The sequence below is a fragment of the Artemia franciscana genome, unplaced genomic scaffold (assembly GCF_032884065.1).
Source record: "Artemia franciscana unplaced genomic scaffold, ASM3288406v1 Scaffold_1976, whole genome shotgun sequence".
Classification (NCBI taxonomy): Eukaryota; Metazoa; Arthropoda; class Branchiopoda; order Anostraca; family Artemiidae; genus Artemia; species Artemia franciscana.
This window is the reverse complement of record NW_027063042.1, coordinates 1-26,763: the sequence shown is the minus strand read 5'-3', so window position 1 is coordinate 26,763 and position 26,763 is coordinate 1. Positions and strand designations below refer to the sequence as shown.

The 26,763-nt window shown below is 33.6% G+C and overlaps 1 protein-coding gene across 1 annotated transcript; it reads right to left on the bottom strand.

Moving 5' to 3' along the window:
- On the bottom strand, nucleotides 1-26,356 carry LOC136042770 (uncharacterized; the record flags this gene model as incomplete). Its single annotated transcript, XM_065727726.1, is given in 4 exon segments — nucleotides 1-2,789; nucleotides 8,814-8,888; nucleotides 19,198-19,423; nucleotides 26,267-26,356. Coding segments are annotated over 4 exon segments (459 nt in total), but the record flags the coding sequence as incomplete, so codon positions are not given.
- Between the last annotated feature and the right edge of the window lie 407 nt (nucleotides 26,357-26,763).

Here is a 26,763-nt window from a genome sequence, read left to right as displayed (position 1 = left end):
CAACAATTTACTTCAAAAGTTAAATACAGGTGAATTGTCAAAACTTGATTCCACAACCATATGTAGGCAACAGAGGATGATTAAGCACTTTGAAAATGGGGCAACCAAAAATATAACCTGCAAACATATTTCTAGGATTAAATAATCAAGAGACAATGAGCCAAATCACACAACTGCTTTCGTACAGCTCAATCAACCATAAACTTAAAAGGGAAAAATATGAAATCTCAATTTGAGTGCTATGGACTAAAAGAATTTCAACTGGAGATTCAAAATACTTTCTTTTCAAAAATGTATACTGTAATCCACAGTATTCGCGATTTGGCTCATTAATTTGTTTTTCAAACAATACCATTTGCCAACAATTTTAAGCCCTTTCTTTGACTCATCAAAGTGTTAAGATCTGGCTTCTTTCTTCTCCGATTACGTTTTTTGCCTCATGAAAATGCTAAGATCCTACTGCAAATTACAAAATAGAATACTGAAGAGAGAACTCGGATGAAAGCCACCTAAGAAATAAGATCCCCAGATTTTACTTAGAATCATTTTATGTCTAAAATTGCGAAATCTCAACATTTTGATGAGTCAAAGAACGGGCCTTTTGTCTCTGGTCTATACAAATTAATTAAATAAAAAAAACAAGTTTTTTGAAATGAAAGTAAGGAGCGACATTGAAACTTAAAACGAACAGAAATTACTCCGTATATGAAAGGGGCTTTTCCTCCTCGACGCCCACTCTTTACGCTAAAGTTTTTTATTGTTCTAAAAAGTAGAGTTGCTAGAGAGAATCAAACTTTAGCGCAAGGAGCGGGGTGTCGAGTGGAAAAGCCCCTTTCATATACAGAGTAATTTCTATTTGTTTTAAGTTTTAATGTTGCTCCTTACTTTCATTTCAAAAAACTTGTTTTTTTATTTTGCAAAAAGAAACAACCTTAATAATTAAAAACTTACTAAAAACTCGACTATTAAAAACCAAATTATCTTGCAGAAAATTTATTATATTATCTTGCAGGAGAGAACATTAGTACCGAATTTAGATTTTTTATAAGAATAGTTGAATACTGTAACCACCTATACAGTTGGTCATGGTTGCAGCAGTAGCTCTAATCACAGTTCTTGGTAACGAACTATAACTAAGGAACTATACCGCTCAATAGTAACCGAAACTTTAAGAAACAGAGTCTTGATAACAGTAGAAGCTCTTAAAGAATCAAATTTTGATACTTATTCAAAATATGTAAAATTCATTAACCAATGATGCCCATCAAAAGTTATGAGCATGAAAAAAGTTGCCCAATTAAAAAAAAAATACCCCAAAACATCAATTGATCTTAATGGAAATCACTCCATCAAATTCAGCATGCCAGAGAACCCTACTGTAGAGGTTTTACGCTCCTATATACAAAAATGTAATTTTGTGTTTTTTTTTGCCAGAAGCAAGAGCACGGATGCTTGTTTACTTCTTGTTTTTGTTTTTTTGTTTTTTTGTTCAGGTGTGACTGTATCGAAGCAGTAATCGTAAAAAATCTGGAGACGGGTCATTTGACCGGAAAATAAAAGTGTTGTCCTTTTTAAGCAACCAAAAATATTGGAGGGTATCTAGCCCCCCTCCCACACTAATTTTTGCTCAAAGTCACCCGATCAAGATTTTGAGATAGCCATTTTGTTTAACATAGTCGGATAACCTAATAACTATGTCTTTGAGGATGACTCAACCCCCAAAGAGTCTCCGTGAACGACTGCAAGTTATGAACTGTGCCCATTGTTTACATAGAGTATTGGTTATTGGGATGTATACAGACTTTTTCAGTTTTTTCTTAGGGTGGTTGGGGGGGGGAGGTGTTACGTTGGAGGATCTTGCCATGGAGGAATATTTATGGGGTAAGGGAATTTTCCATGCAGAGGAGTCAGATTTTCCAGCATCATTTGAAAACGATCAGAAATCAAATAAAAAAAAGAAGAGATTTCTTCCACTGAAAGTAAGGAGCCACATTAACCTTAAAATGAACAGAATGTCAACATTAAAATGAACAGAATGTTAGATGTCAGCATCTTGATGAATCAAAGAATGGGCTTTTTGTTTGTAGTCACAAAGAAACTAGTTACTGGAAAGAGCCTCTTCACCTTACAATGTCCCACTCACCCATTTGTATCTCTATTCTTACTAAAAAGGAATAATAATAAATTGAATGGCTATTAAGCCATATGCAAAAATGAAACAATAAAACGAAAAAAAAATAACACAGAATAAATGAGCAGAAACAAAGGATTAAAGAATTAAAAAAAAAAATCTTAAAAAAGTTCAAGGGAAATGATAGAAGAAGACAATTTTGCATATTATAAGCGAAATTGACTTCTGGTTGTGAGTATTTTTTTAAATCGCCTTAGAGGTTGCTGTTTTACTGTTTTCATTGTAATAAGTTCTTATATTTCTTAGCTCTATAATACCCACCCACATCTTTAGCTGAATTTGACATCCAGAAGTTGTGCCAAAAAAAGTATAACTTCAAAAAAAATATATGTATCAAGATAACACATAAATCAAGACATATAAGTATAAACTATTCACAAAATCAATTGAATGGAAAGAGCCAAAAATAAGAGGTTTCATTTGATAAAATCTTAGAGAAAGTCTCTGTTCTGGGGTTTTCATCACATAGAAAAACTAACACTCACGGACACTGGATAAACACCGTAATAAACTTGTCTAAAAAATATTTGCTATACTTCAGTGCCATCTTCCCCCTCATCTTCAAATTCGGCCAGGGGTGCCAGAAACTTTTTTTTACCTAAAAATGAAATTTCCTATAAAAATCAAAAATATATAATATAGAAAGAACACATGAGAACAATCTATAACAACTTAGTTTGTTGTCAAAGAAGTGCAAATAGCCAATAAGACTCAAAAATTAATTTACGAAAGAGGAAACTGACGCCAATATCGAAAAAAAAAATGGGTGTTTCTCGGCTTTTTCAGTGCAATAATAAGGTAAAATTAATGTCATTGGTGCAATCGGTAAAATTTCAATGGCCATAAATGTCTAATTTCAGTTTCTGAAAAAGTACAATTACGAAGCTTGATAAAATGCCAAGATGCACCAAGTACTAAATAGCATTGGTGATTTTGTCAATTCATGCCTAATACAGGTACTCAAGTCCGCATCAGTTTCCTTACTATACTTACTCCTGGGATCATCACTCCACGAAAGAGTCTTTGCGACAAGGGGGTTCGAAACACTGCTGTCGAGTTTTAGCTTTCACAATTACAGTTTAGGTTAAGCCTTTCCAAAAAATGGAACTGTTATAGACCTTAATGAAGAAGCACAAAAAACTACAATTATTTTAATTTTAATATAAAAAGGTGGAAAAGTATATGCTAATGAGAATTAAGAAAAAAATGTTGACTGGCTTTGTTTATGTTAAACTGCCAAACAAATCAAAATAGTAAAAGAAAAATGCGGTTTGAACTGTCTTAGATGTATTCATTTCTTGAAGGACACAGTTCTCAAATTTTTTTTTCTGGTTGTCTTAGAGTTACCCATTTCTTAGGGCAGCACCACATTTTTGTCAGTTCTCTGACTTTGAACTGTGCACTTAAATAGGCAAAACTAATAAGTTAAACTCTACAACAATTTTTTTCCATATATATATATATATATATATATATATATATATATATATATATATATATATATATATATATATATATATATATATATATATACATATATATATACATATATATATATATATATATATATATATATATATATATATATATATATATATATGTATATATATATACATATATATATACATATATATATATATATATATATATATATATATATATATATATATATATATATATATATATATATATTCAAATATTAGCCTTATTAATTCCGCCGGACTATTTCTCCTTGAAAGGAAGACTTATCATTTTTCAGGTGTTTAATACCAGGCGTTTTTAAATTATTTTTGTCTGTTTTCAATCTATGTTTCGCATTTTGAAGTTTAGCACCCACTACTATCTAAACTAAATAAGAAAAACTAATTAGTTAAATTTGAAAACCATTTTCTCTCAAAGACTACTACACCTTAAAAGTAAAGCTACACCTTTTTAAGCTTTTTGGTACTTGATGTTTTTAAATTATTTTTGCCTGTTTTTAACCCAGGTTTCTCATTTTGAAGTTAAGCACCCACTACAATGAAAAACTAAATAAATACGTCTTGATAAATTATTCAATAACTAAGTAACTTTCATCTTTTTTGCATGTTAATGGTTGTATAAATTTTCTCTTAACTGTACCAAACAATAAGATGCCATTGTTACAATCGCTACTGCTGCTAACACCTCACTGAAGTACCAAACAAAATTAGACTGACCCAAGTAAGCATGCTCCACCTCCCTCCCAACGTCTTCTAAAGCTTGCTCTTAATTTTTATCAAGAAATTTCAATTTCTCTTAAGTTTTTCCTTACGGCATAGTAATCCCCGACGAAGTTCGGGAAGAACTTGCGAATCGTTTGTCCAGAGAAGGTTAGCCGACAGGGATGATCTTTGGCGATCGGTCATTCTTCACCAGCAGAAGGTGTCTTAGCGATCTAAGCATTTATTTCATTATAGCTCCAGAAAGCATGATCGAGTGGAATTTTTCATAGAGCTTACTGTTTGATATATGTTCAGTCTGTGGGAAATCAGAATAGAATAGAATCACAATCAGAATAGTGTTTCTAGAAAGCCTATATATCTAGAAAATGTTCGTTTTTGGCATGACCGCTTCTGAGTTATACTTCACCCCTGTCTTTATTGTAGCTTTCTATAGTCTAATCCCGGTTCGCTGATACATCTTTCTGTACTTATAACATTCTTTTCAACTTTAACAAAATAACCTGGGCCTCAACTATTCAACTTTTAGTATTTTGACCACATCCAGGTCTGTAATGCATGGGAGGGCACACCCCTCTTGGTGCCGAAATTTTTCAGTGCCACCAAAATATCTTGTTCGGTTAAATAAAGGCCAAAAATGCTGAGATGTCATCTACAGAAATCTTGCACTTTGTTAGTAAATTGAACAATTTTTCCAACTCTTGCCTTTATTTTACAGATGGTGCCACAATTTTCGATTTGGATTGTCAAATCAAAAATGGCACCGAGAAATTTTGACACCAAGAGTGGTGTACCCCTCTTGACAGTATGATTTTACGTATCGTATTCGACACAGACATTTTACTAATTATTGATAATTGTTGCCAAAAATGACCGGGCAGTTGGTAAATTCTCTCGCTTCCCCCTACAAAATTTTCGTTATTCGTCACTTCTCCAACTTAACTCATTCATAGTCCTTGTAACTGTCTTTTTGACCCTAGAAAAATTCTGGCCAAAATACAAATTTATAAAAAAGAATTATGGGAAGAATAAATTTATTTAAATGGACATAATTCTATCAAGTATATATATATAAATATATATATATCTATATTGATAAAAATAAGTTGTCTGTCTGTGGATCTGTGGATCAGGTGACGTCATGTTTCTGTGTCGGCTGACGTCATGAAATTAGTTGTCGTAATTTTTGCTTTGACGGTGACGTCATTAACGGTATTTAAGACATTTGTTCACGGAAAAATGTTTAATTGTAAAATGACTGAAGAACCTACAATGGCAACAGCCGAGGAAGCTGCTCAAAGAGTTTATGCCAAAAAACTTGCTGCTAATAGAGAAAGTAAGAAAAGAAAGCGTTCCGAGGAATCACAAGAACAGCAAGAAAACAGGCTTGCGGCTAAAGAACGCAAAACCGCGCAGTTAGATGAAAATCCACCTGGACAGCGAGAGTCAAAACATATCAAAACTGAAAATGATAGCGATGATGATTGGGTTTGGGATTTTGACTTGGATAAGGTCATCAATGCCTACCAGATTTAAGTTAAAAAAACAAAGGTTCGTCGATATGTACTTCATAGTGACGCTGAAAAATAAAGAAGAAAAAGAAAACTGAAAAAAGAAAAAAGGTAAAAAACTAAAAAAAAACTAAAAAGAAAAAACACTCAAAGAGAAATTACAGACCGGGACACAAATGACGACCGAGACAGAGGGAATATAAGTGACGAGCGGGAACCTCAAAGAGAAATTACAGACTGGGACACCCGGACACAAATCACAACCGGGACACAGGGAATATAAATGACGACCGGGACATAGGGACACAACTACAACGGGGACGCCGGGGGCACAGGCGGGATATATAAATGACGACCGGGACACAGGGATTGTTCGAATAGAAATTACAGACCGGGACACCGGGACACAAATGACGACCGGGACACAGGGAATATAAATGACGACCGGGACACAGGGACACATCATTAGAATAATGAGGTATAGATCTGAATACGGATTGTTTTTCCCATGGAAAATTATATGTTGCATGTTCAAGAGTCAGTAAACCTGACAATCTATTTATATGCACAGACAATGGGACAGCAAAGAATGTTGTATATTCGCATGTTTTACGTAGTTAAAAACATATATTTATATCTATCTCTATTCACAGGTGGGACACAGGGACGCAACTACAATGGCGCGTAACTAATATGGCGCGTAACGACTTACGCGCGCGGGGGGGCTTGGGGGGGGGCGCGAAGCGCCCCAACAACTAGGTGTTGGGGTGGCGCGAAGCGCCACCCCAACAGCTAGTATATATATATATATATATATATATATATATATATATATATATATATATATATATATATATATATATATATATATATATATACTAGCTGTTGGGGTGGCGCTTCGCGCCACCCTAACACCTAGATGGTGGGGGCGCTTCGCGCCCCCTCCAAGCCCCCCCGCGCGCGTAAGTCGTTACGTGCCATATTAGTTACGCGCCATTGTAGTTGTCTCCCTATGTCCAACCTGTATATACATATATATATATATATATATATATATATATATATATATATATATATATATATATATATATATATATATATATATATATATATATATATATATATATATATGTTTTTAACTACGTAAAACTTGCGAATATACAACATTCTTTGCTGTCCAATTGTCTGTGCATATAAATAGATTGTCAGGTTTACCGACTCTTGAACATGCAACATATAATGGTCCATGGGAAAACAATCCGTATTCAGATCTATACCTCATGATTCTAATGATTGCTCTTGAGCTTTGTTGATGGTGATTGCTAATCGACGATTCCCTGTGTCGCCGTCGTCATTTATATATACCCCTGTGCCCCCGGCGTCCCCGTTGTATTTGTGTCCCTGTGTCCCCGGTGTCACGGTCATCATTTGTGTCCAGGTGTCCCGGTCTGTATATACATTCGTTTTTGAATTGGTCTTTTTTTTAGGTTTTAGTTTTTTACCTTTTTTTAGTTTTTTTAGTTATACCTCATGATTCTAATGATTGTCTTTGAGCTTTGTTGATGGTGATTGCTAATCGAACATTCCCTGTGTCCCCGTCGTCATTTATATATCCCCCTGTGCCCCCCGGCGTCCCCGTTGTAGTTGTGTCCCTGTGTCCCGGTCGTCATTTATATTCCCTGTGTCCCGTTCGTCATTTGTATCCCGGTGTCCCGGTTTGTATAGGCTATACATTCGTTTTTGAAATGGTATATGATGAAATAAATTTTTGTATTTTTCCCCTTTTTTTCTTTTTATTTTTTTTTTGTTTTTACTTTTTTTTAGTTTTTTTAGTTTTTTTTTCTTTTTTCTTTTTATTTTTTTTTATTTTTATTTTTTTTAGTTTTGTTTTTCTCCTTTATTTTTCATTTTTTTTATTTTTTTTATTTTTTTTCTTTTTTAGTTTTTTTAATTTTTTTTATTAGTTTTTAGTTTTTTTTCTTTTTAGTTTTTTTGTAGTTTTTACCTTTTTTTAGTTTTTTTTTAGCTTTTTTTTACTTATGTCCTGGTCGTCATTTATACTCCCTGTGTCCCGGTCGTCATTTGTGTCCCGGTGCTTTGTTGATGGTGATTGCTAATCGAACATTCCTTGTGTCCCGGTTGCTTTCTCTTTGAGTGTCCCGGTCGTCATTTATATTCCCTATGTGCCGGTGTCCTGGTCGTCATTTGTGTCCCAATGTAATTTTGTAATTTCGTCAGTCGAGAACATGACGTCAGTCAACACAGAAACATGACGTCACCTGATCCACAGATCCACAGACAGACAACTTATTTTTATATATATAGATATATATAAATTTCGGGAACTAATAAAGTAGATGTTGTAAAACTAATCGATTTTGATGGCCAAATGCCTTGGAATTTGGGTTTATCGTCCATACTCTGCCAGTCTATCATACTCAGTCGAAAATAATAAATTCAAAAACAAGATACTTTTAACGCATTTAGATGTTTACTTAGAGAACGTTTGAGTGAAGGCAATGATAATAAAAGAAATTCGTTTTACCAATAAAGTTTATACGGTTCACTATATGGGTGTTTGCCATTAACTAAATTAATATAGAGAGTATATTAGCTGTATTATTTCTATTCCATCCACACAGAAAAGCCACAGCAACAAATAAACCTGATCTGTGGCTTACAGTTCTTAAGATCTTTGGATAAGACCTTCGAATTATGGAGCAAGAGATAAAGGCTTTTTTGTAGATTTTTGTGGATAATCTAATAAATACAACAATATTGAATTGTATGCATTATTGATATATGTCTTTCCACAGATATATATTCTAAGCTGTTTAGCCAAATAATTTTATCTAAAGATTTTTTTCTAGTACAATAAGAAGTGCATAAGCCCACGTACTAGACACGTACCCATGCTTATCGATAGAACCTTTTCCTGTACCTCTTCCTGAACCTCTTCCTCTTCAGGTCTGGGACTGTCTTCTCCTATAGGAAGAAAAAAACTTTTATAATAAAATCACAAAACAGAAAAAGAATCTTTCATTACGAAAATGTTACCCTTAACAAAATCCTTGCGGAAAGTTTACGATTCTCTAAAACTAAACTAAAAAGCACTATGTGAATAACGGTTGCAAATAAGAAGTCTCAGAAATATATCAAGAGAGATTACGGTATTAAGTTGAAACTTTTGGAGCTACCACTACTACGACTTCTGTTCTTACTATTGAAATTAATCAAAAGAGTTAAGGTGGATCCTGGCTGTCAAGACGGTATAGATACAAAAGTATTGGGATCGGTATTGAACTTTATTTTTCAGGAAAACTTGAGAATGTGTAAAATCAAATTAAACAATGCTATTTTCGTCTAGGCTCTGAAAAGCGCATATGTTATTAACTATTGTAGAAAAATTACCTCAAAAATATTAATAGTAAGCCAAACTAAGGATTTTTGTAAAAAATGATAATAAAAAACAGGTTTATTCAACCGAAAGTAAAATGCGTTGCTAAAACATAATCCGAACAGAAACTCCTTCGTATATGAGGTAGGTTTTCTCCCCAATACCCCATTCTTCGCACTAAGTTATTATATAACTTTAAAAAAAGCTTCGTATTCCAATGTCCTTGTGTCATTTTTTTTTATTTTGGGACAAAAAGCCAAACTATATTGTAAAGAGCAAGGTATTGCCGAGGGGCAACTCCCATCATAAGAGGAATAATTAATTTTGATTTAATTTTCAATGTTGCTCCTTACTGTCAGTTGAAAAAAGTTTAAAAAATCAATTTCTGGTGGTCTTTCAAATTTAGCCCAGAAATTCTACTCCCCCTGGTAACTTTCCCCTGGACAATTCTATCCACTCTGAAAATACCCAAGGACAAATTTTTTACTGCAGAGCCAATAACAAATACTACATGGCAACAATTGGGAAATTCTGTAAATTACAGCCCCTTTCCCTGGAAAATTCTCCTTAGTAAATTTTTATTTGAAAAACACTGTCTTGACGTTTTACAAATCATTTCAGAAATTCACCCTACTTGATTTTTTTATTGACCCTCCCCCCTCTCCCACATCCAGTGGAAAGGTACTCCCACAGAAATTTCCCTCAGCTCCATGGGAAACATCTGTAAACATTATCAATACAGCGGAAAGTTTACTCGGGTACATCTCCGCATGTTAGGTAGGTAGGTAGGTAATTTTATTCAAAAAACAATACAATAAACTTTCATTCATCAGCTAAAAAAAATAGGCCGCAATGGCCTGTAAGCATAGCTGACATCAAATACGATCCATTTCTTTAACATATTTCACTTACATCAAAAAGAAAAATAAATAAGATAAATAAACTACAAAAAAAGAAAAAAAAACACAAAAAAAGAAAACAAAACAAAAACTAATGGTCAGTTTAACAAAATGGGAGGAGATACCCCTCTCTCAATCTAAAATACTCAACATTACTAATTGTTCAGAAGATGGGCCTTGAGGCGTCGTTTCAGCTGAGGCAGACTTTCTGATTCCTTAACTTGCTGTGGGAATGGATTCCAGACGGACGGTCCCCATGTATCTGATTACATGAACCGACCGGGAAGTATTCCGAAACTCATGAACAAGATTATTTAAATTTCGCGTGTCATAATCATGATAGGAAGAACCCAAGCTAAAAAAATCATTAAAAACATCAAGCCCTAAATTATGTAGACACTGATATACTAAAATACCAATCTGCATGTCTCTGATTTTTCCAACATCCAAAATATCAAACTTCTTATATATAGACACAGTGCTAGCGCTTCCACGATCATAATTACCTAGAATTCTAATTGCCTTACTCTGTTGCATTTGAACCCTCCTGTAATTAGACTGAAAGTTCCCAGGAAACTTCCCTCCGAGTGAAATATTTTAAATATAGCAAATTCCAAAAAGCAGAAAATCTGCCCCAGAAAGTTCTGATCGCACTACTTTGGGAGACCAGGGGCATATAAGGGGGCTAAATATCCTCTTACCTCCAATCTTTTGTCTTCCTAAGAACGGAACAAAAAATTTGATTTGCAATCAAACAAACCCTCTCCCTATCTTCTAAGATGACTGGTTAATGCGATCAACCCCGAAAAAATCAAAAACAAATAAACAAATAAACACACATTTTTTATTTTTCTTCTGGCAATAAATGATTATTTTCTATATAGGGATTGGAAAGTTCTAAAGCTACTCCCCATATGACTCCTCCCCATAGTGAATTCTACAAGTTTGACGGCTCTTCCCCCCTAGCCATAGCAAAAAAAGTAGTTGCATAGCTATTGAAGTCTTTGAGCTGTCTCTTGCGCTATTTTGTAACAGCTTTTTCCGGTCTTGACTGAGGATATGAAGGGTGGAAAATAGATCATTTTAATATTATCACTTAAGCAGTGATTGGTAATAAAACAATTATGCTCAGTAAAAGGACTATCAATACGGATTTTGATGAATCAATGGAACAGGTTAATAATCTTAGTATTTTTTGTCGTATGCTTGGTGAAGGAAATAGTTTTTCCCACTGTTCTGTTTTATCAAAACACATTTATTACCTTAGCTAGTGAATTGTTGGTGACTGTATGATATGTATCATCTTTCATTTAAAAAATTCCCCTCCCTCCCAGCTACTTTTGAATTTCTTATCCCTACGAGCTATTTTTGAACTTTTGAATTCAATGCATGGGTTGTTTTTGAACTTGCAATCGATTTCACTGGTTTTGATTGTCAGTTGTGCAATCATTTAGCGACGCTTTTGGTGTGCTACCAATTAATTTTTTCTTTTTTTTTATTAAAATTGCTATTACTACATAAGGCTCTTGGAGGATCAGTAAACTCTTGTGCAACCGATTTCCCTGATCTTGAGTGTTAGTCACTCAAAGATTAGGCCCTAAGGCACTTTTAGAGCAAATGAACTCTGAAAAAATCTGGTAAGTGCGATTTCCTATTTCACAATTGATTTCTTTGGCTTTGGGTGTTAGTGATATGCATTCCGGATCAGGTTCTGCCAAATTCAGCTATGATTCGCTGGTTTAGTTCTGTTAGCTCTGGTTCCGACTCTGTCGGTTCTAATTCTGCCACTTTCAATTTTGCTGGTTCCAGTTCAGTCGGTTTCGCAACGGAGCCGGCAGAACCTGTTTTTCTTTTTGCATGGAAAACATTTTACTTTTTCATGCCTTCAAATGATATTCCATCTTCTTATAACAAAAGAAATCAGTTAAGATAATTTTGAAATACGAAAAAAATTCTATAAATGAATTTTTATTATCTGTTTTTCAATAATTCTTCTTGTATTTTCTTTCATCTTCATATATAGTTAGGAAACATAAATGAATATCAAAGCAATTTCTTATCCAATGGCATATTATTAAGAATGATAATGGTATGGTTATTTTGAACCTTTTGAAATGAAAATTGGAAACGTATGCAGGTCGTGATTTTTTATTGTTGCTCTTAAAGATCAACAGAATTGTTTTGCATGTTAGTGCGTTTATAAACAACAGTATTTGAGCCAGTTTAAATTAGATGAAGGGGAAGATAAAAAACACATTTTTGGAGAGAGTGAGTAGCCCCTCACTAGCCAAGATCATTCCCTAAGGTATTTGGAGGAGCAATCAACTCTTGCGAAGATGAATGAACTCTTAACAAACCCGGTAATGGTGATCCTGAGGCAGCCGGAGGAGCAATGAACTCATGCGCAAATTATTTCTCCGGCCTTGAGTGCTAGTTATAAATATGGTTTCAATTACAATGCCAACACCTTACAGCGGTACTTGAAGTAAAATGAATATTTTGACAGCTTTTTCAGTTTGCGTAAAAACGCTATTGGCTAATGTTTGAAATTATTGACTGTGATTTTATCGATATATATAAAGTTGATTATGGATTAAGGTTTAACATTGAATTTATTTTCTTGGTGATGAATGAAAAATTTAAAGAAGTAGACATTCACCATTGGAACGTAAATTATAATTGTATAATGCTCAAATATCCAATGATATGCAATAGTGAATCTAATTAACAAACAAAGTTGGTGTGAATGACCAATAATTTCATGTTGTAGCACTGAATTTGGTCTTAACTTTGTCCAAAGTGAAATTTCTGCAGTGTGTGTTATTTTGTGGCTATTAAAGTTGTGTTTGTGAAGAGGGATGACATCACAGACAGGTTACTGATGAAGAAATGTAGGAATATCATCTTTCAAATTATAAGACTTAGAGTGCCCTAAGTATCCTCATAAAATACATAATCGAGTGAATGAAGGCAGATTTTGTACGGAATCGATGATTATATCATCAACCAATTTGTTTTTCATTATATACTATATAGTACTACCAAATTTTGTCTATTACTATCAACACCCCTTCAAACATAATGAAAATCCTCTCTAGTATTATGAAATATAACATGGTATTGTCAAATTTTGAAAGCTATTAAAAAATCTTGTATGATATTAGCCAAATATTTTCGCCTGCTGTCGAATTTGGTTGAAATTGTCAAAATCTAGAATGGTACTATTAAAATTGTGTCCGGTATTATCAAGATCTTGTCTACTGTTACTGCTTGTTAAACAAATGTTAAACATCTTGTACTACATCAAGAAAATCTAGTCTGGTATAATGAGAATCCTCTATAGTATTATCAAAACCTTACGTGATATTATCAAAATCTTGCAAGTTTTTAAATGGAATAAAAGGCCTCACAGGACCAAGAAACCTCAAAATACAATGAAGCCTTTGGAAAGGGAGGTACAGTATACTAGAAAAGGATCACAAAAAGCAAATGAAAGATAAGAAAAAAGAATATATCCTCTAGAGAAATTTCTTTGCTTTCTTTGAGAAAAGAGGTTCCCCATACAGGAATAATTCACATTCTTTGAGAAATGATAGAGAATATTCATATAAAAACAACAGAACATACAAAGCGTCATCATCGATCTGGAAAAACTCTAATTTATCAATTTGCGTGTTCCTATAAGAATATATATGCCACGTAATTACAATAAATATGGTTTTTTCATCTTAATTTTGTCTTAGATCAAGTCTCAGACTTTCAGTTTCCTGGGTCATGATGAACCATAGGATAATTAGCTAAAAAATCAAAATATTCGTTTGTGAATCATATTTCTTCAAGAACCCGCTTAAAGCGTTTGTAATTGGGCTCAATAATATAATTAGCGCTCAAGGCCAGAGAGATCGTTTATGTCAGAGATCGATTCTCCTCCAAGTGCCTCAGGGAATCACCATTGCCACCTTTGTTCAGAATTAACTGATCCTCAAGAGTACGTTAAAGCTAAATCAATGCACAATTAACACTCAAGACCAAAGAAGTGAGTTGTTCAAGAATTCACTCCTTCTCCAAGTGTATTAGAGAATGACCTTTGATAGTGAGAGTCTACTGACTGTCTGTGAAAAGAAGTTTTGTTTTTTCTGATTCATTCATTTAAGAGTAACTCTCACACTGCTCCACTTCACTCATTATAAACTGACTCTGACACTGCTTATTACAAACTAACACAACAAACAGAATTCTGTTTATCTTTAACAGTAACAACAGAAAATCACGACCTTCAGACGTATAAGATTTTCATATTATATTCCTAGAATATGAAAAACAGTTCTAAACAATAAATTTGAATAACTTCAAAGCGTTAACCAATCATCATCTTTGTTAATAGTTGTCCGTTAGATAAAATATTGTTTTAATATTCAATTATGTTCCCTCACTGTCTATTTAGATGAATAAAAATAGAAGAACAAGGCTAAAAAAATGGTAAGAATTTATTTATAGCATTTTTCATTTTTATTCAGAAAATATTTATACCGAATTTCTTTTGTTATAAGTTATATAATGACATTTGAAGCCAAGTAAGAAGTTCAAAGCTTAAACTAAACTGGAGTCGGTTACAGAACCCACAGAACCAGAACTGGCGGAAGTTTTCGAGTTGGAACCAGGACTAAAGTACATATAACTAACACTCAAAGCCATAGAAAGCGATTACGCACGAGGAAATTGCCATTACCAGGTTTGTTCAGAGTTCTTTGATAATCCAAGTAGCTTAGGGCTAAATTATAGCATAACTAAAGCTCAAAATCAGAGAAATCAGTTGCGCAAGAGTTCATTGATCCTAAAATTCGGCACAGGGCTAAATAACACGCAATAGACACTCAAGGATAGTGGAACCGTTTGCAAGTTCAAATGCACGGGAGGGGCGAGATCCCTTTATTTGAACGGCTCCTAGATCGCATTATGCTGCTAATACAAATTTATTACATATTAATCCTTTATCATTTATGCTTATCCACGGGGATAAACAAGAAACTAAAACAGAATGCCTCAGGGTGTTTTTGTGTAACTAAAACAGCTAAATTTGTATTCGCCACTTCTTCAAAGTGGTGCACCCCTGGATATTCTTGCCTATGTCAATGGTATCAGTAAGATCTTTCTCATTCACTGACAACAGGGGAGAGTCTTGACGAGAATTGACCATGGCAGTTCACAGCAAATCATTAACAAACTTGAGTTCTTAAATTATTAACTTGAATTACTAACTAAATACTCCTTCGATTATAGCAACTAGAACAGGTGTTATCATGGCCAATTTGTAAAGACGATTAGAGGAGTTAAGCTGATGTTGCCGGTATTTTCCTTCACCTACAACGTGTCTAAGCCACGTGGGGCTGTGAAAAAAATGAAAGAGAACTTCAAGCTCTACTTAAAGAATATTAGATTCTTAAATTATCTCTTTGTTTTGAAAACAACATTGTTCCTAGCTCAATATCTGCAACCCAGATACTTTCTTATAAAGGAGAATGAAGTAAGGAGAAAAATGGCTGAAAGTTGATAAAGTAAGCTCTGAGATTATGTACCCTCATTATAATCTATGTGTCACGCAGGATTCTGAAGTGTTATCTACAGAAATGATGGATTGAGTTCCCAGATGGACTCTAATATTCACTTGACTATGACTTCAGATTGACTGTTGACTTCAGATTGACTGTGACTATGAGTATGATATATTGACTATATTGCTGTTAAAGCAAAATGGTTTAAGTCACCAACTATGGTGTGTGATGAAGTCTGCCCCTGAAGCAACTTTCATCGATCCTGCAAACACAGTTGCACTGCCAATTAAATGGTTGATTTCTTCCTCCAATTTTCTTCTGAAAAATTACTTCATAGCTTCAAGCATCTCGATTGCATCAATGCTGCTGATCTCCTCTTCTTCAAGTTTTTCTGTTGGTATCCTGATCTTATACATGATATTTTTCATAAACTTGAGATAGGTGATAAAGTCTAAGGTAATACTCAAGCCAATGAATTGGCTTGAGAGAAAGGTTCTTTGCCATCCAATCTCTTTTTACTCTTAAAAGGGTAAAATACCTTTTAATTTTGAATTGAATTAGCTCCTTTACAAGTCTCAATAATATTTTAGTAATTATAGAGTGGTGCTCCCCATGATATTACTTATATACTCTTTGGAAAACTGAATACGTACAGTTTTTTCGTTTAATTGAAACTCCTCCTAAACGTTTCCTAAAAGTTTCACTTTAATACCCGTAGTGTCATTAGTTACAGTAACTGTTGTGGTAACAATAAAATTATCCACATAGTGCCTTCTGGCTAGTACAAATTCCCCCATAAAATTTATCCTTAAAGGTCTAACTTAATAATATAAGTTGTTCGTCAAATATTCCTTTGTCACATTTTGGAAGTCCACATTCACATATTTTTTTTATTTGTCTCAACATCTGCCTAAATATTCCTTAAAAGCTTCACCTTATTGCCCTTAACTTGCATCGGCGCAGCCTTTTCAAAAGGCTGCTAGCTTGTGCCCTCGTCTTTGCATCGGCGTTCTTTATCTGTTTAAATTCGTCGATAGATGAAACAATTGTTTCAAACAAACTAACTACTGCTTGTATGGTTCCAGCCCTTGCAGTCCATTTAAACATGAATTGAACTTTTCTCTATAACAGTGTTTATTCTCTGGTCCATACAGGAAAGATAAGGCACACAGTAATCAAGAAGTTCAAATAATTTCAGCTGGGCCTCATCAATTTGACCAGACATTGCACTTACTTAATCATAATACTGGAAAGTTAGTTTATATAGAAGGATTCGTTTCCTTGACATTTAACCATGACAATAATGCTTTCCACCATACCCCGCTTAGTTTTGTCATTAGCTTCGCAATTGTCTTTTCCTAGGTGTTCCTTCTGGGCTGATAATGCGAGCTATGATGCAAGCTCATCAAAATGTGGTTTTTTGTCTACCATCTCAAAATAAAACTTTGAATATGTGGCTTTGCCGAGGATCTTCTCTCTGTCTTTTTCTGAACGCAAGTAAATTAACTCGGTCTGAGAAATTGTGCGTAAATAGGGAAACAGGTATTGTCTATATTGGGTATCAAGAACAGCCATATATTACGTTAGAAGTTGAATAATTTGAAAAAAGTTACCATTGTATTGCTCAGTTGACCTTACGGTAATGCTCGGTCTCGCTAGGGTCCTTGAAATGTCTAAAAAAAATTTGCAGTTTCTTCTGTTTTGTCTCTTCATCTTCTGCTTGCTGTAAAGTCTTAGTTCGGATGGTTTCATAAAATAGGGAGTCTTCGTCACCACTATTATTCACAAAGTGATTCAAATCAGACAAAGGAGCTTTGTGTGACTTGGAAGAGACACTTGCTAGTTTTTCTTTCTTTGCCTTTACTTTGTTCTTGATTGTGTGTCATTGCCGCATTGTCTTCCACCCAATCTTTTTTGAATTGTTCGCTCCCGAGACCACTAGAAAAAAGAAAAAAAAATACGAAGTGAGAAAATTCTTCCCCGCTATTGTATTCGAAAAGCTAATAGTTTTCATGTCATTTCAGATGAAAATGCCCTTGGTTCGTTTTTGAAATTAAAGTTCAACTTGCAATAAATTATACTCATTTTTGGTTGGTTAGGGCCACACGAAATAAGGTATCCTTTGGCTTTGGCTTCCTTATGTCTAGATCCTTGTGAGCTATATCTTCAAAACGTCGCTGTAATTTTCGACAACATCTCTAATAATTAGTTCCTCAGTACAGTCAACTGTTAGGTCTTTATATAGCTTGAACACAGAAGATGATCTACATTTTATTTCCACTAAGATATCTCTTGCATTCACCATAGAATTTTCTCGGACAGTCTTAACAATGGCATTAGAACCAGCAACTACTGATATTTCAGCTTAGCAAATCATGTACTAATACCTTTTTGGGTCTTTGATTGGAGATATCGTGCCCTATATTTGACTCTTGTTCATCCTTTGTGTTAATTCATGGTGTGACATACAAATTTATCTTCAAGAGCCTGATGTACACATTAGGAATAATTTTTTATTTAATATCTGTTTTTTAACATTACTAATTACTTTCGTCCTAGACAAAAACTTGCCTTACGACTTGAATGGGCTATCCCATTAAAATCCCAGATAAAATTGAAAATACAGCGTTCCTGTAGTCTCTTCTTGTTCGGATTTGTAACGTTTGTCCCACCAAGTTTCATCTCGATTTCTCCACTTTAAGCGTTTTCCAAGATTTCCGGTTTCCCCCTCCAACTCCCCCCAATGTGACCGGATCTGGGGGATTCAAAACAAGGGCTCTGAGACACGAGGTCCTTCTAAATATCAAATGTCATTAAGATCCGATAACCCATTCGTAAGTTAAGACAATTTCATGCCTTCTTTTTGACTCGGTGTCAATTCACAAACAATAGCCTACAGGTAACCTTGTCCTTCCTCTTGGATTGTCCATACTATCTAATCAAGCTTCATTTGAATTTTTTCAAACTATTGAAGGACCTGACATAAATAAATCACATGCGGGTTTAAAGAAGTTATTAAGGCAAACTGCTAAGCCTCCATCTCAGTCCATTTAGACCTGAGTTAATTTAAGCGACTGTTTAAATCTCAAATTATTAGAAATGAAAATTAAATGATTAAATAAAAGGGCGTTTCTTATTTATATATAAATTTGGTTTCCGGTATCTAAAATTGAAGCTAAGCAGTGCTAAGAAATACAACGCAAGCTGTCACTGATTGAATTGAGTGCCTGAGAACTTGATTTAGCTAAAATAAACAACTTATATGTCACAAAAAAAGGGGTCACAACAAAAAATAAACAACCTATTTCACAAAAAAGGGGATAGATCTGAACGACCATGAGAGGCTCTCTGTGGGACTTCTCCCAGAAACTACCTATAAAAAAGAAAGTGGAGTCTATCAATAAGATTTCCTCCCAGAACCACTAAACCTAATTCTATATACATACTATAATATGTGCAGCTGTATGGTAGATTCATTTCACTCTCTTCCACCGTCGATTTTCGCTTTCTTCTGAAGTAGAACAAGACTGTAGTAGCAAAACCTATAAAAACCACTGTCACTCCTATTGGCCAGATGATATGATTAATATTTAGGGCTGTGATATCTGGGGTTAGCTCCTTTGTGCTATTGTCTTTCACGAAAATTTCAATTTCTGCCGAATTGTTTCCCACCTAAAACAAAGAACAAAACATTAAGGATATAATTATAAAACATAAATTCAAGACAATATGAATTTATAGTTTTATAAATCTTGCTAAAAAGCCAAAATAATAAGAAACATCCTTTTAATATTTTTTGTGTTATTCAAAAATGGTTTGGACAGTCGAGTATTTTAAAGTACTATAAAGAGTACTCTAGTCATCCAATGAAATCCCCATTTCAAATCAACAGCCTGATGAATTTCACCTGACAACCACAAAATCAACGCTGTCGTATAAAAATTCAACCCTCTAGATTGAATTTCCTGGCTCACTTCAGCCACGAAATCCAGTCATGGCCTAAAAAAGGGCCAAATACATGGTCTATCATATGTAGTTTTGTGAATTTGCTTAGGTTAATCCTTTGTAATTTATACAAAGCTTTATATCCCATTTCTTAAGTGCAAAGTCAAGGTCAACACTGAAACGAATAGAATAGTGGAAAAAATTTTGGTCTACCTTAATTGTAAAATTTCACTGGAATAGCAAACTCTGCTCTTTCTTAGCCTGCTTTTAATAAAGATTGATAATTATAGGATTTCAGGAGTGTAGTTACTCAAACATAAAATCCCCTCCGAAAAGTGGCTTTATATTTGTTTTCTTTCAAAATTGTTTTGCATCATAGCAGCATAAAACTGTTACTTCTCAAGAACATGTAGCAGTGAAATCTGACTTAAAATGATTATTTTAACTTACTGTTACTTATCATTAAAACTTAACTCATCCTATATAGCAGAGTTATTTTTAAGGGTGACTCTAGTTTTAATTGTGTGCTGCCAGAATTTTTTGCTAGAGGCAAGAATACGGATGCGTGATTATTTGTTTGTTTTATTGTTTCTTTTTTTGTTTCCCCCTTAGGAGTGATCATATCGAACCAGTGATCCTAAAAGACCAGGAGAGGGCTCATTTGATCGGAAACCAAAACTTTTGGTGCCCTTTTTAAGTGACCAAAAATACTGGCCTACAGCTGCCCCCCTCCCACACCCCTTTTTTACCCAAAACTGTGCGATTAAAATTTTTAGATAGCCATTTTCTTCAGAATGGTCGAATGATCTAATCGCTTTTTTTTATTTTAGGATGACTTGACCCTCCAAAGCCTTCGGGGATTGGCTGCAATTTATGAACTTTGCTATTAGAAAATTTAAGGTTATTTTCGGGGGCGTGATTTTCTGTGTGGCTCCTTACATGGGAGGATCTTACTATGGAGCAGTTTTGTGAGGGAGGTGAATTTCCCAGCATTAATTAAAATATTTATAAGAAATTAGATAAAAATACGTTTTTTTCAACTGAAAGAAAGGAGCAACATTAACACTTAAAACAAAGAAAATTATTTCATCTATGAGGGGGTTGCCCCCTCTTTAGAACCTCACTTTTTGTGCTGAAGTTTTTTTTTGAATTTGAAAAAAAATTATTTCTATTTATACGTTTCTGTTGTATTAGGAGTTCTAAAATAATTGGATCAAAAATGCAAATTTTAGCATAAAGAGCGAGGTACTAAGGACGGTAGGTAGGTAGGTATTCTTAGGTAGCTTTGAAGCTTATAAATGAAGTAGTAGCTCAATAATGTCTTTGCAAGATCAGAACCAATTAAAGAATCTTTCATTTGAAGAGTCAATTTTTTTTCCAGGAGTCTGTTGGGTCAGTTGCCAGAAACAGGGAAGAAAGTCTTTTGAATATGTGACTGTAGATGACCTAAGCTCGAATTTATTGTATCCCTCATAACACAATCCACTGTCTAAAGGTAGTGCCAGATGACCATAATCGGAAGAGGGGCGCAAAAAACAGGTTTTTTTATTTATTCGTTTTTTTTATTTCTAATAAATTTTCCCACATATCTAAGAAAAAATCATTTCTTCCTGTTTTGTTAATTTTTTTATTTGTTTTTTATTTTATTCATCCCTAGAGTAGGACGCATACTGATTAGATGTTTCGACAGGCAATGAAGATGAGCTAGATCCCCTTTAAAACGAATAAAAGTAAAACAAAATATTTCTGAGCGCTCAGTAGAGACTGAAAGAAGTGAAGGTGATAAGTGAAAACGTTCACTCAGTATGTATACACAGTGTACATATATATATATATATATATATATATATATATATATATATATATATATATATATATATATATATATATATATATATATATATATATATATTAAATAAAAAAAACAAGTTTTTTTAACTGAAAGCAAGGAGCGACAGTAAAACTTAAAACGAACAGAAATTACTTCGTATATAAAAAGAGGCTGCTTCCTCATCAACGCCTCGCTCTTTACGCTAAAGTTTGACTCTTTCTCTCAATTCTTCTTTTTAAAACAGTAAAAAACTTTAGCGTAAAGAGCGGGGTGTTGATGAGGAAGCAGCCTCTTTTTATATACGAAGTAATTTCTGTTCGTTTTAAGTTTTACTGTCACTCCTTACTTTCAGTTAAAAAAACTTGTTTTTTTTTATTTAATTTCTGAACGTTTTTGAATCAATGCATGTTTTGATTTTGGCTCTCCGCAGAGGAATAATCAAAACGAAATTTGCATATTTTTTTTTTTTGGCTCAATGGCTTTCTCATAATTTTGATCGAATGATTTCGAGAAAAAAAGAGCGGGGGACGAAGCCTAGTTGCCCCCCGATTTTTTGGTTAATTAAAAAGGCAACTAAAACTTTCAATTTTTTACGAATCTTTTTATTGGTAAAAGATTTACGTAACTTATAAATTAGCTTACGTAAAGAACTTTTGTATTCTCATGTTTTTATTATATATATGAGGGGATTCACCCCATTGTCAGTACCTCGTTCTTTACACTAAAGCTTAAATTTTATCCCAATTCATTAAGAATGACCCCCTGAATCACAAAAGCCGTAGAATAAGTAGTTGAAATTACTGAAAATACTTTAGCGTAAAGAGCGAGGTATTAGAAGGAGGTGAGCCCCCCATATGGGTAATAATTTCTGTTTGTTTTAAGTTTTATTGCTGTTCCTTACTTCCAGCTGAAAAAGCTTTTTCCCTTTTATTTTTTAATTGTTTTTTTTTTAAATAATGCCAGTAAATCCTGCTCTCCCTTCATGGAAATATTCTTTTCCCATTACAAATTCTCGAAGGAAAGTTCCCTCAGCATATCCCCCTCTTCTCAACCCCTCCCCCAAACCAAGAAAATCCTCCTGAAAACGCCTGTATACTTCCCAATAACCATTACTATATGTAAGCACAGGTCAAAGTTTGTAACTTGTTGCCCCTCCCACGGGGACTGTGGGGGAGTAAGTCATCCCCAAAGACATAGTTATAAGGTTTTTCGACTACCCTGAATAAAATGGCTATCTCAGAATTTTGATCCGTTGACTTTGGGAAAATAATTAGCGTGGGAGGGGGCCTAGGTGCCCTCCAATTTTTTTGGTCACTTAAAAAGAGCACTAGAACTTTTCATATCTGTTAGAATGAGCCCTCTTGCAACATTCTAGGACAACTGGGTCGATACGATCACCCCTGGGGAAAAAAACAAAAAAAAACAAAAAAACAAATAAACACGCATCCGTGATCTGCCTTGTGGCAAAAAATGCAAAATTCCACATTTTTGTAGATAGGAGCTCGAAACTTCTACAGTATGGTTCTCTGATACGCTGAATGTGATGGTGTGATTTTCGTTAAGATTCTATGACTTTTAGGGGGCGTTTCCCCCTATTTTCTAAAATAACGCAAATTTTCTCAGGCTCGTAACTTTTGATGGGTAAGACTAAACTTGATGAAACTTATATATTTAAAACCAGCATTAAAATGCGATTCTTTCAAGATCAGAACCTATTAAAGAATCTTTCATTTGAAGAGTCAATTTTTTTCCAGGAGTCTGTTGGGTCAGTTGCCAGAAATAGGGAAGAAAGTCTTTTGAATATGTGACTGTAGATGACCTAAGCTCGAATTTATTGTATCCCTCATAACACAATCCACTGTCTAAAGGTAGTGCCAGATGACCATAATCGGAAGAGGGGCGCAAAAAACAGGTTTTTTTATTTATTCGTTTTTTTTTATTTCTAATAAATTTTCCCACATTACTAAGAAAAAATCATTTCTTCCTGTTTTGTTAATTTTTGTATTTGTTTTTTATTTTATTCATCCCTAGAGTAGGACGCATACTGATTAGATGTTTCGACAGGCAATGAAGATGAGCTAGATCCCCTTTAAAACGAATAAAAGTAAAACAAAATATTTCTGAGCGCTCAGTAGAGACTGAAAGAAGTGAAGGTGATAAGTGAAAACGTTCACTCAGTATGTATACACAGTGTACATATATATATATATACATATATATATATATATATATATATATATATATATATATATATATATATATATATATATATACATATTTACATATATATATATATATATATATATATATATATATATATATATATATATATATATATATATATATATATATAATCAATTAAAGGTAATTAATGGTAAAAAAGATAAAAAGGGCAAAAAACTGTTATCGTACTTAAGCTATTGAAATAAACTAGCACTTGAACAAGGTCTTGACTTCAATCATCTACCTAATCCAATAGGACAAAACAGTGTAACCAAATCATCATCCAAAAAGAGATGTCATAATTCATCCCAATTTGGCACCAATAAATGAGAGTCGTTATAAGACTACAAGCCTAAGCACCTCAAGTTTAATGAATTCTTATCTAGTCGCCCCCCCACATCAGGGTTCATTAGAGGCATACACCTCTTAATATGGGCTTCGACGCTTCAAATTCCTTACCCTGGCAAGTGGTGCATTTGCCATAAGTGATGGCATTACCTAGTTTAATCTTACTCAAGAATTAAAAAAAAATTATCCACACCAGTTTTTATCATACCATCCATAACAAGCACTCTTCAACGACTAAATAAATCTGAAAAAAAATCTGAAAACTTTTCACCGTGAACAATATTATTCTTATTTGCATAACCAAGAACCGCCAAAAATTCCAAGTTTCTACCAGTGGAAAACTTTCCAAAAAATTACTTAAATTTACTCTCCATCAACAGACACACATCCTGACTGACTATATCCTTAATCTAATAAAATATGAAAACAGACACGTACCAGAAGAAATAAATAAATTCAACGTTTTTGATAACTATTATTATTTTTACTGGAAAGATCCTCACATAGGAAACAAAATTTTTAAATTGCCAAGTTAGTTTATTTTCGGAAAAAATCTCTTATGATTTGACATTTAATTTTAAAATCAATGTAATATCTGCAAATTCTCGTATATCTAAATAATTAGGAGTAAAACGCTGAATATGTAATACTTGTATGTATATTACTTTCAGGGATTGGGAAATTATCTACTTCAAAATTTAAACCATCCGTTTTATCGTATTTTATAAACTAATTTATTATTCCGTGAAATATTAATGTCTAAATCTCAAAAGTGTCAGTAGCTATGCTAAGAGACTTTTGAATGATAAAATTCATTTAATAAATGTCAGAAAATTGAACTTTTTACAATTTTCTCTTTTCGTTTTTTAGTATTTTGCATTTGAAAACAAAATTTCTTGCAAAATATGACTTTATTCTTTCTTTTGCCTTACGGATTTTTCTTTAGAAGAAATGTCACTAAATTTTGATTTAAGTCCCTTATTTTGCGAACTTCTTGCTCAAAAAGCAGTTGTTATTAGTAGTTGCTGAATTTTTTCTTATCTTTAATTTTGTCTGATATTTAAATTATTTATTTGAAAAGCACACAAATCGTTATATTTATAACGTTTATTATAGAAGAAATTATCTTTTACCGAGTCTTGATAACAAAACAAATGTAAGGATTAGCATTCAAACTTAAAATGAATGAAAATTATTCGGTAGAGGAGGGAGATACGTCCTACTTAGTATTTCACTCTCTTCGATAATACTTTAAAAAAAATTCTTATTGCAATTAAATGGCCCTTGTATTTCGGGAGTATTTGCTAAAGAATTGAAACAAAAATGTGAAAGTTCAGCGTAAAGAACAGGGTATTAAGGAGGGTATATCCTTTTTATATGCTGAACAATTTCTGCTCTTTCGAGCTTAAATGTTGCAGCTCAGCTATAAAAACTTGTTTTTTATTTTCCGATCTTTACTCAAATATTAACTGAAAAACCCCCTCGTTTCCATAGAAAATTCATTCCCGCAAAATAATTTTCAACGGAATGTTAGTCCTGTGTAATATATCACAATTTCCCCCCCCCCTCCTGGAATTTTCCTTGTCAACTCAATCCTTGCTGACATCTCCTGTATTCCATTAGTACTTCCCTTTCTTGTTCCCTTCAATCAGAAACCGGTTTCACTTTAGAAAATGTCGAATATTTTGGTGATATATAGTGTCACTTATCCTCACTTACCATGTACTTTGCAGAATTAGCCGGTATAACTTTTCAAGGGCTAATGAAGGCAATTTCAAGTAAATTTCAAGAAAGTCATTCTCCCAATCTCTGACGTCAAAAGCATTTGTGTAATGCCAAGGATAAGTTATCATGGTCCCTGGATAAGTACCAATCTTATTGGGCATGATCAAATAAAGAATAAAGCTAGCAAAACACAATTATATTGGTTTGAATTATAATTTTTGACCCTCATATTTATAAAGTGCGATGAACGGGAAATAATAAAAAGATGTTCTACCATAGGCAACTACCACTCTTTGCTTTTATTGAATTGCCAATTTCAAGAAATGGGTTAAAACAAATTTTCGAGAGCAGCATTAAAAGCTTTCGGACTTAAATTAAGCAAAAGACAATGATAGTCGATAGATTACATACAAAACAACAAAAAATAAAAGGAAATTGTTTACGTTTTCGATTTTTGGAGGTAGCTCCTCCTCTTCTACAGGTTGAAGAACTCCTCTTACGAATACTAAAAGAACCCGGGAATATTTTTTTCCCTAGAAAAAAGAAGAAGGACTAAATTATAAAAGCATGAGAGCAATAAATTAAGAAATTCCACAGACAGTTGTAATTCGACAAATGGTATGTTAGATATTATTTCATAAGTTATATAATAAATCCAAATTACCAAGATATATGTTCTAAATTTTTTTTATATTTTAAAAATATTTTTGAAGCTGCAAAGAGTACTCGGGTATCCTCCAAAAGAAACTTTAGCTCAAGTCAAAAACCCGATGAATGTCACATGACATTCATAAAGTCATTGCTGTCGTTTGAACCCTCTAAATTCAACTTTCTGGCTCGCTTCAGTCACTAAATACCACCGTGGTTTAAAAAGAGCCAAAGACATGGTCTGTTATATGTATTTTTGTGTATTCTCATAGATTAAGTTTGAGTAAATTAT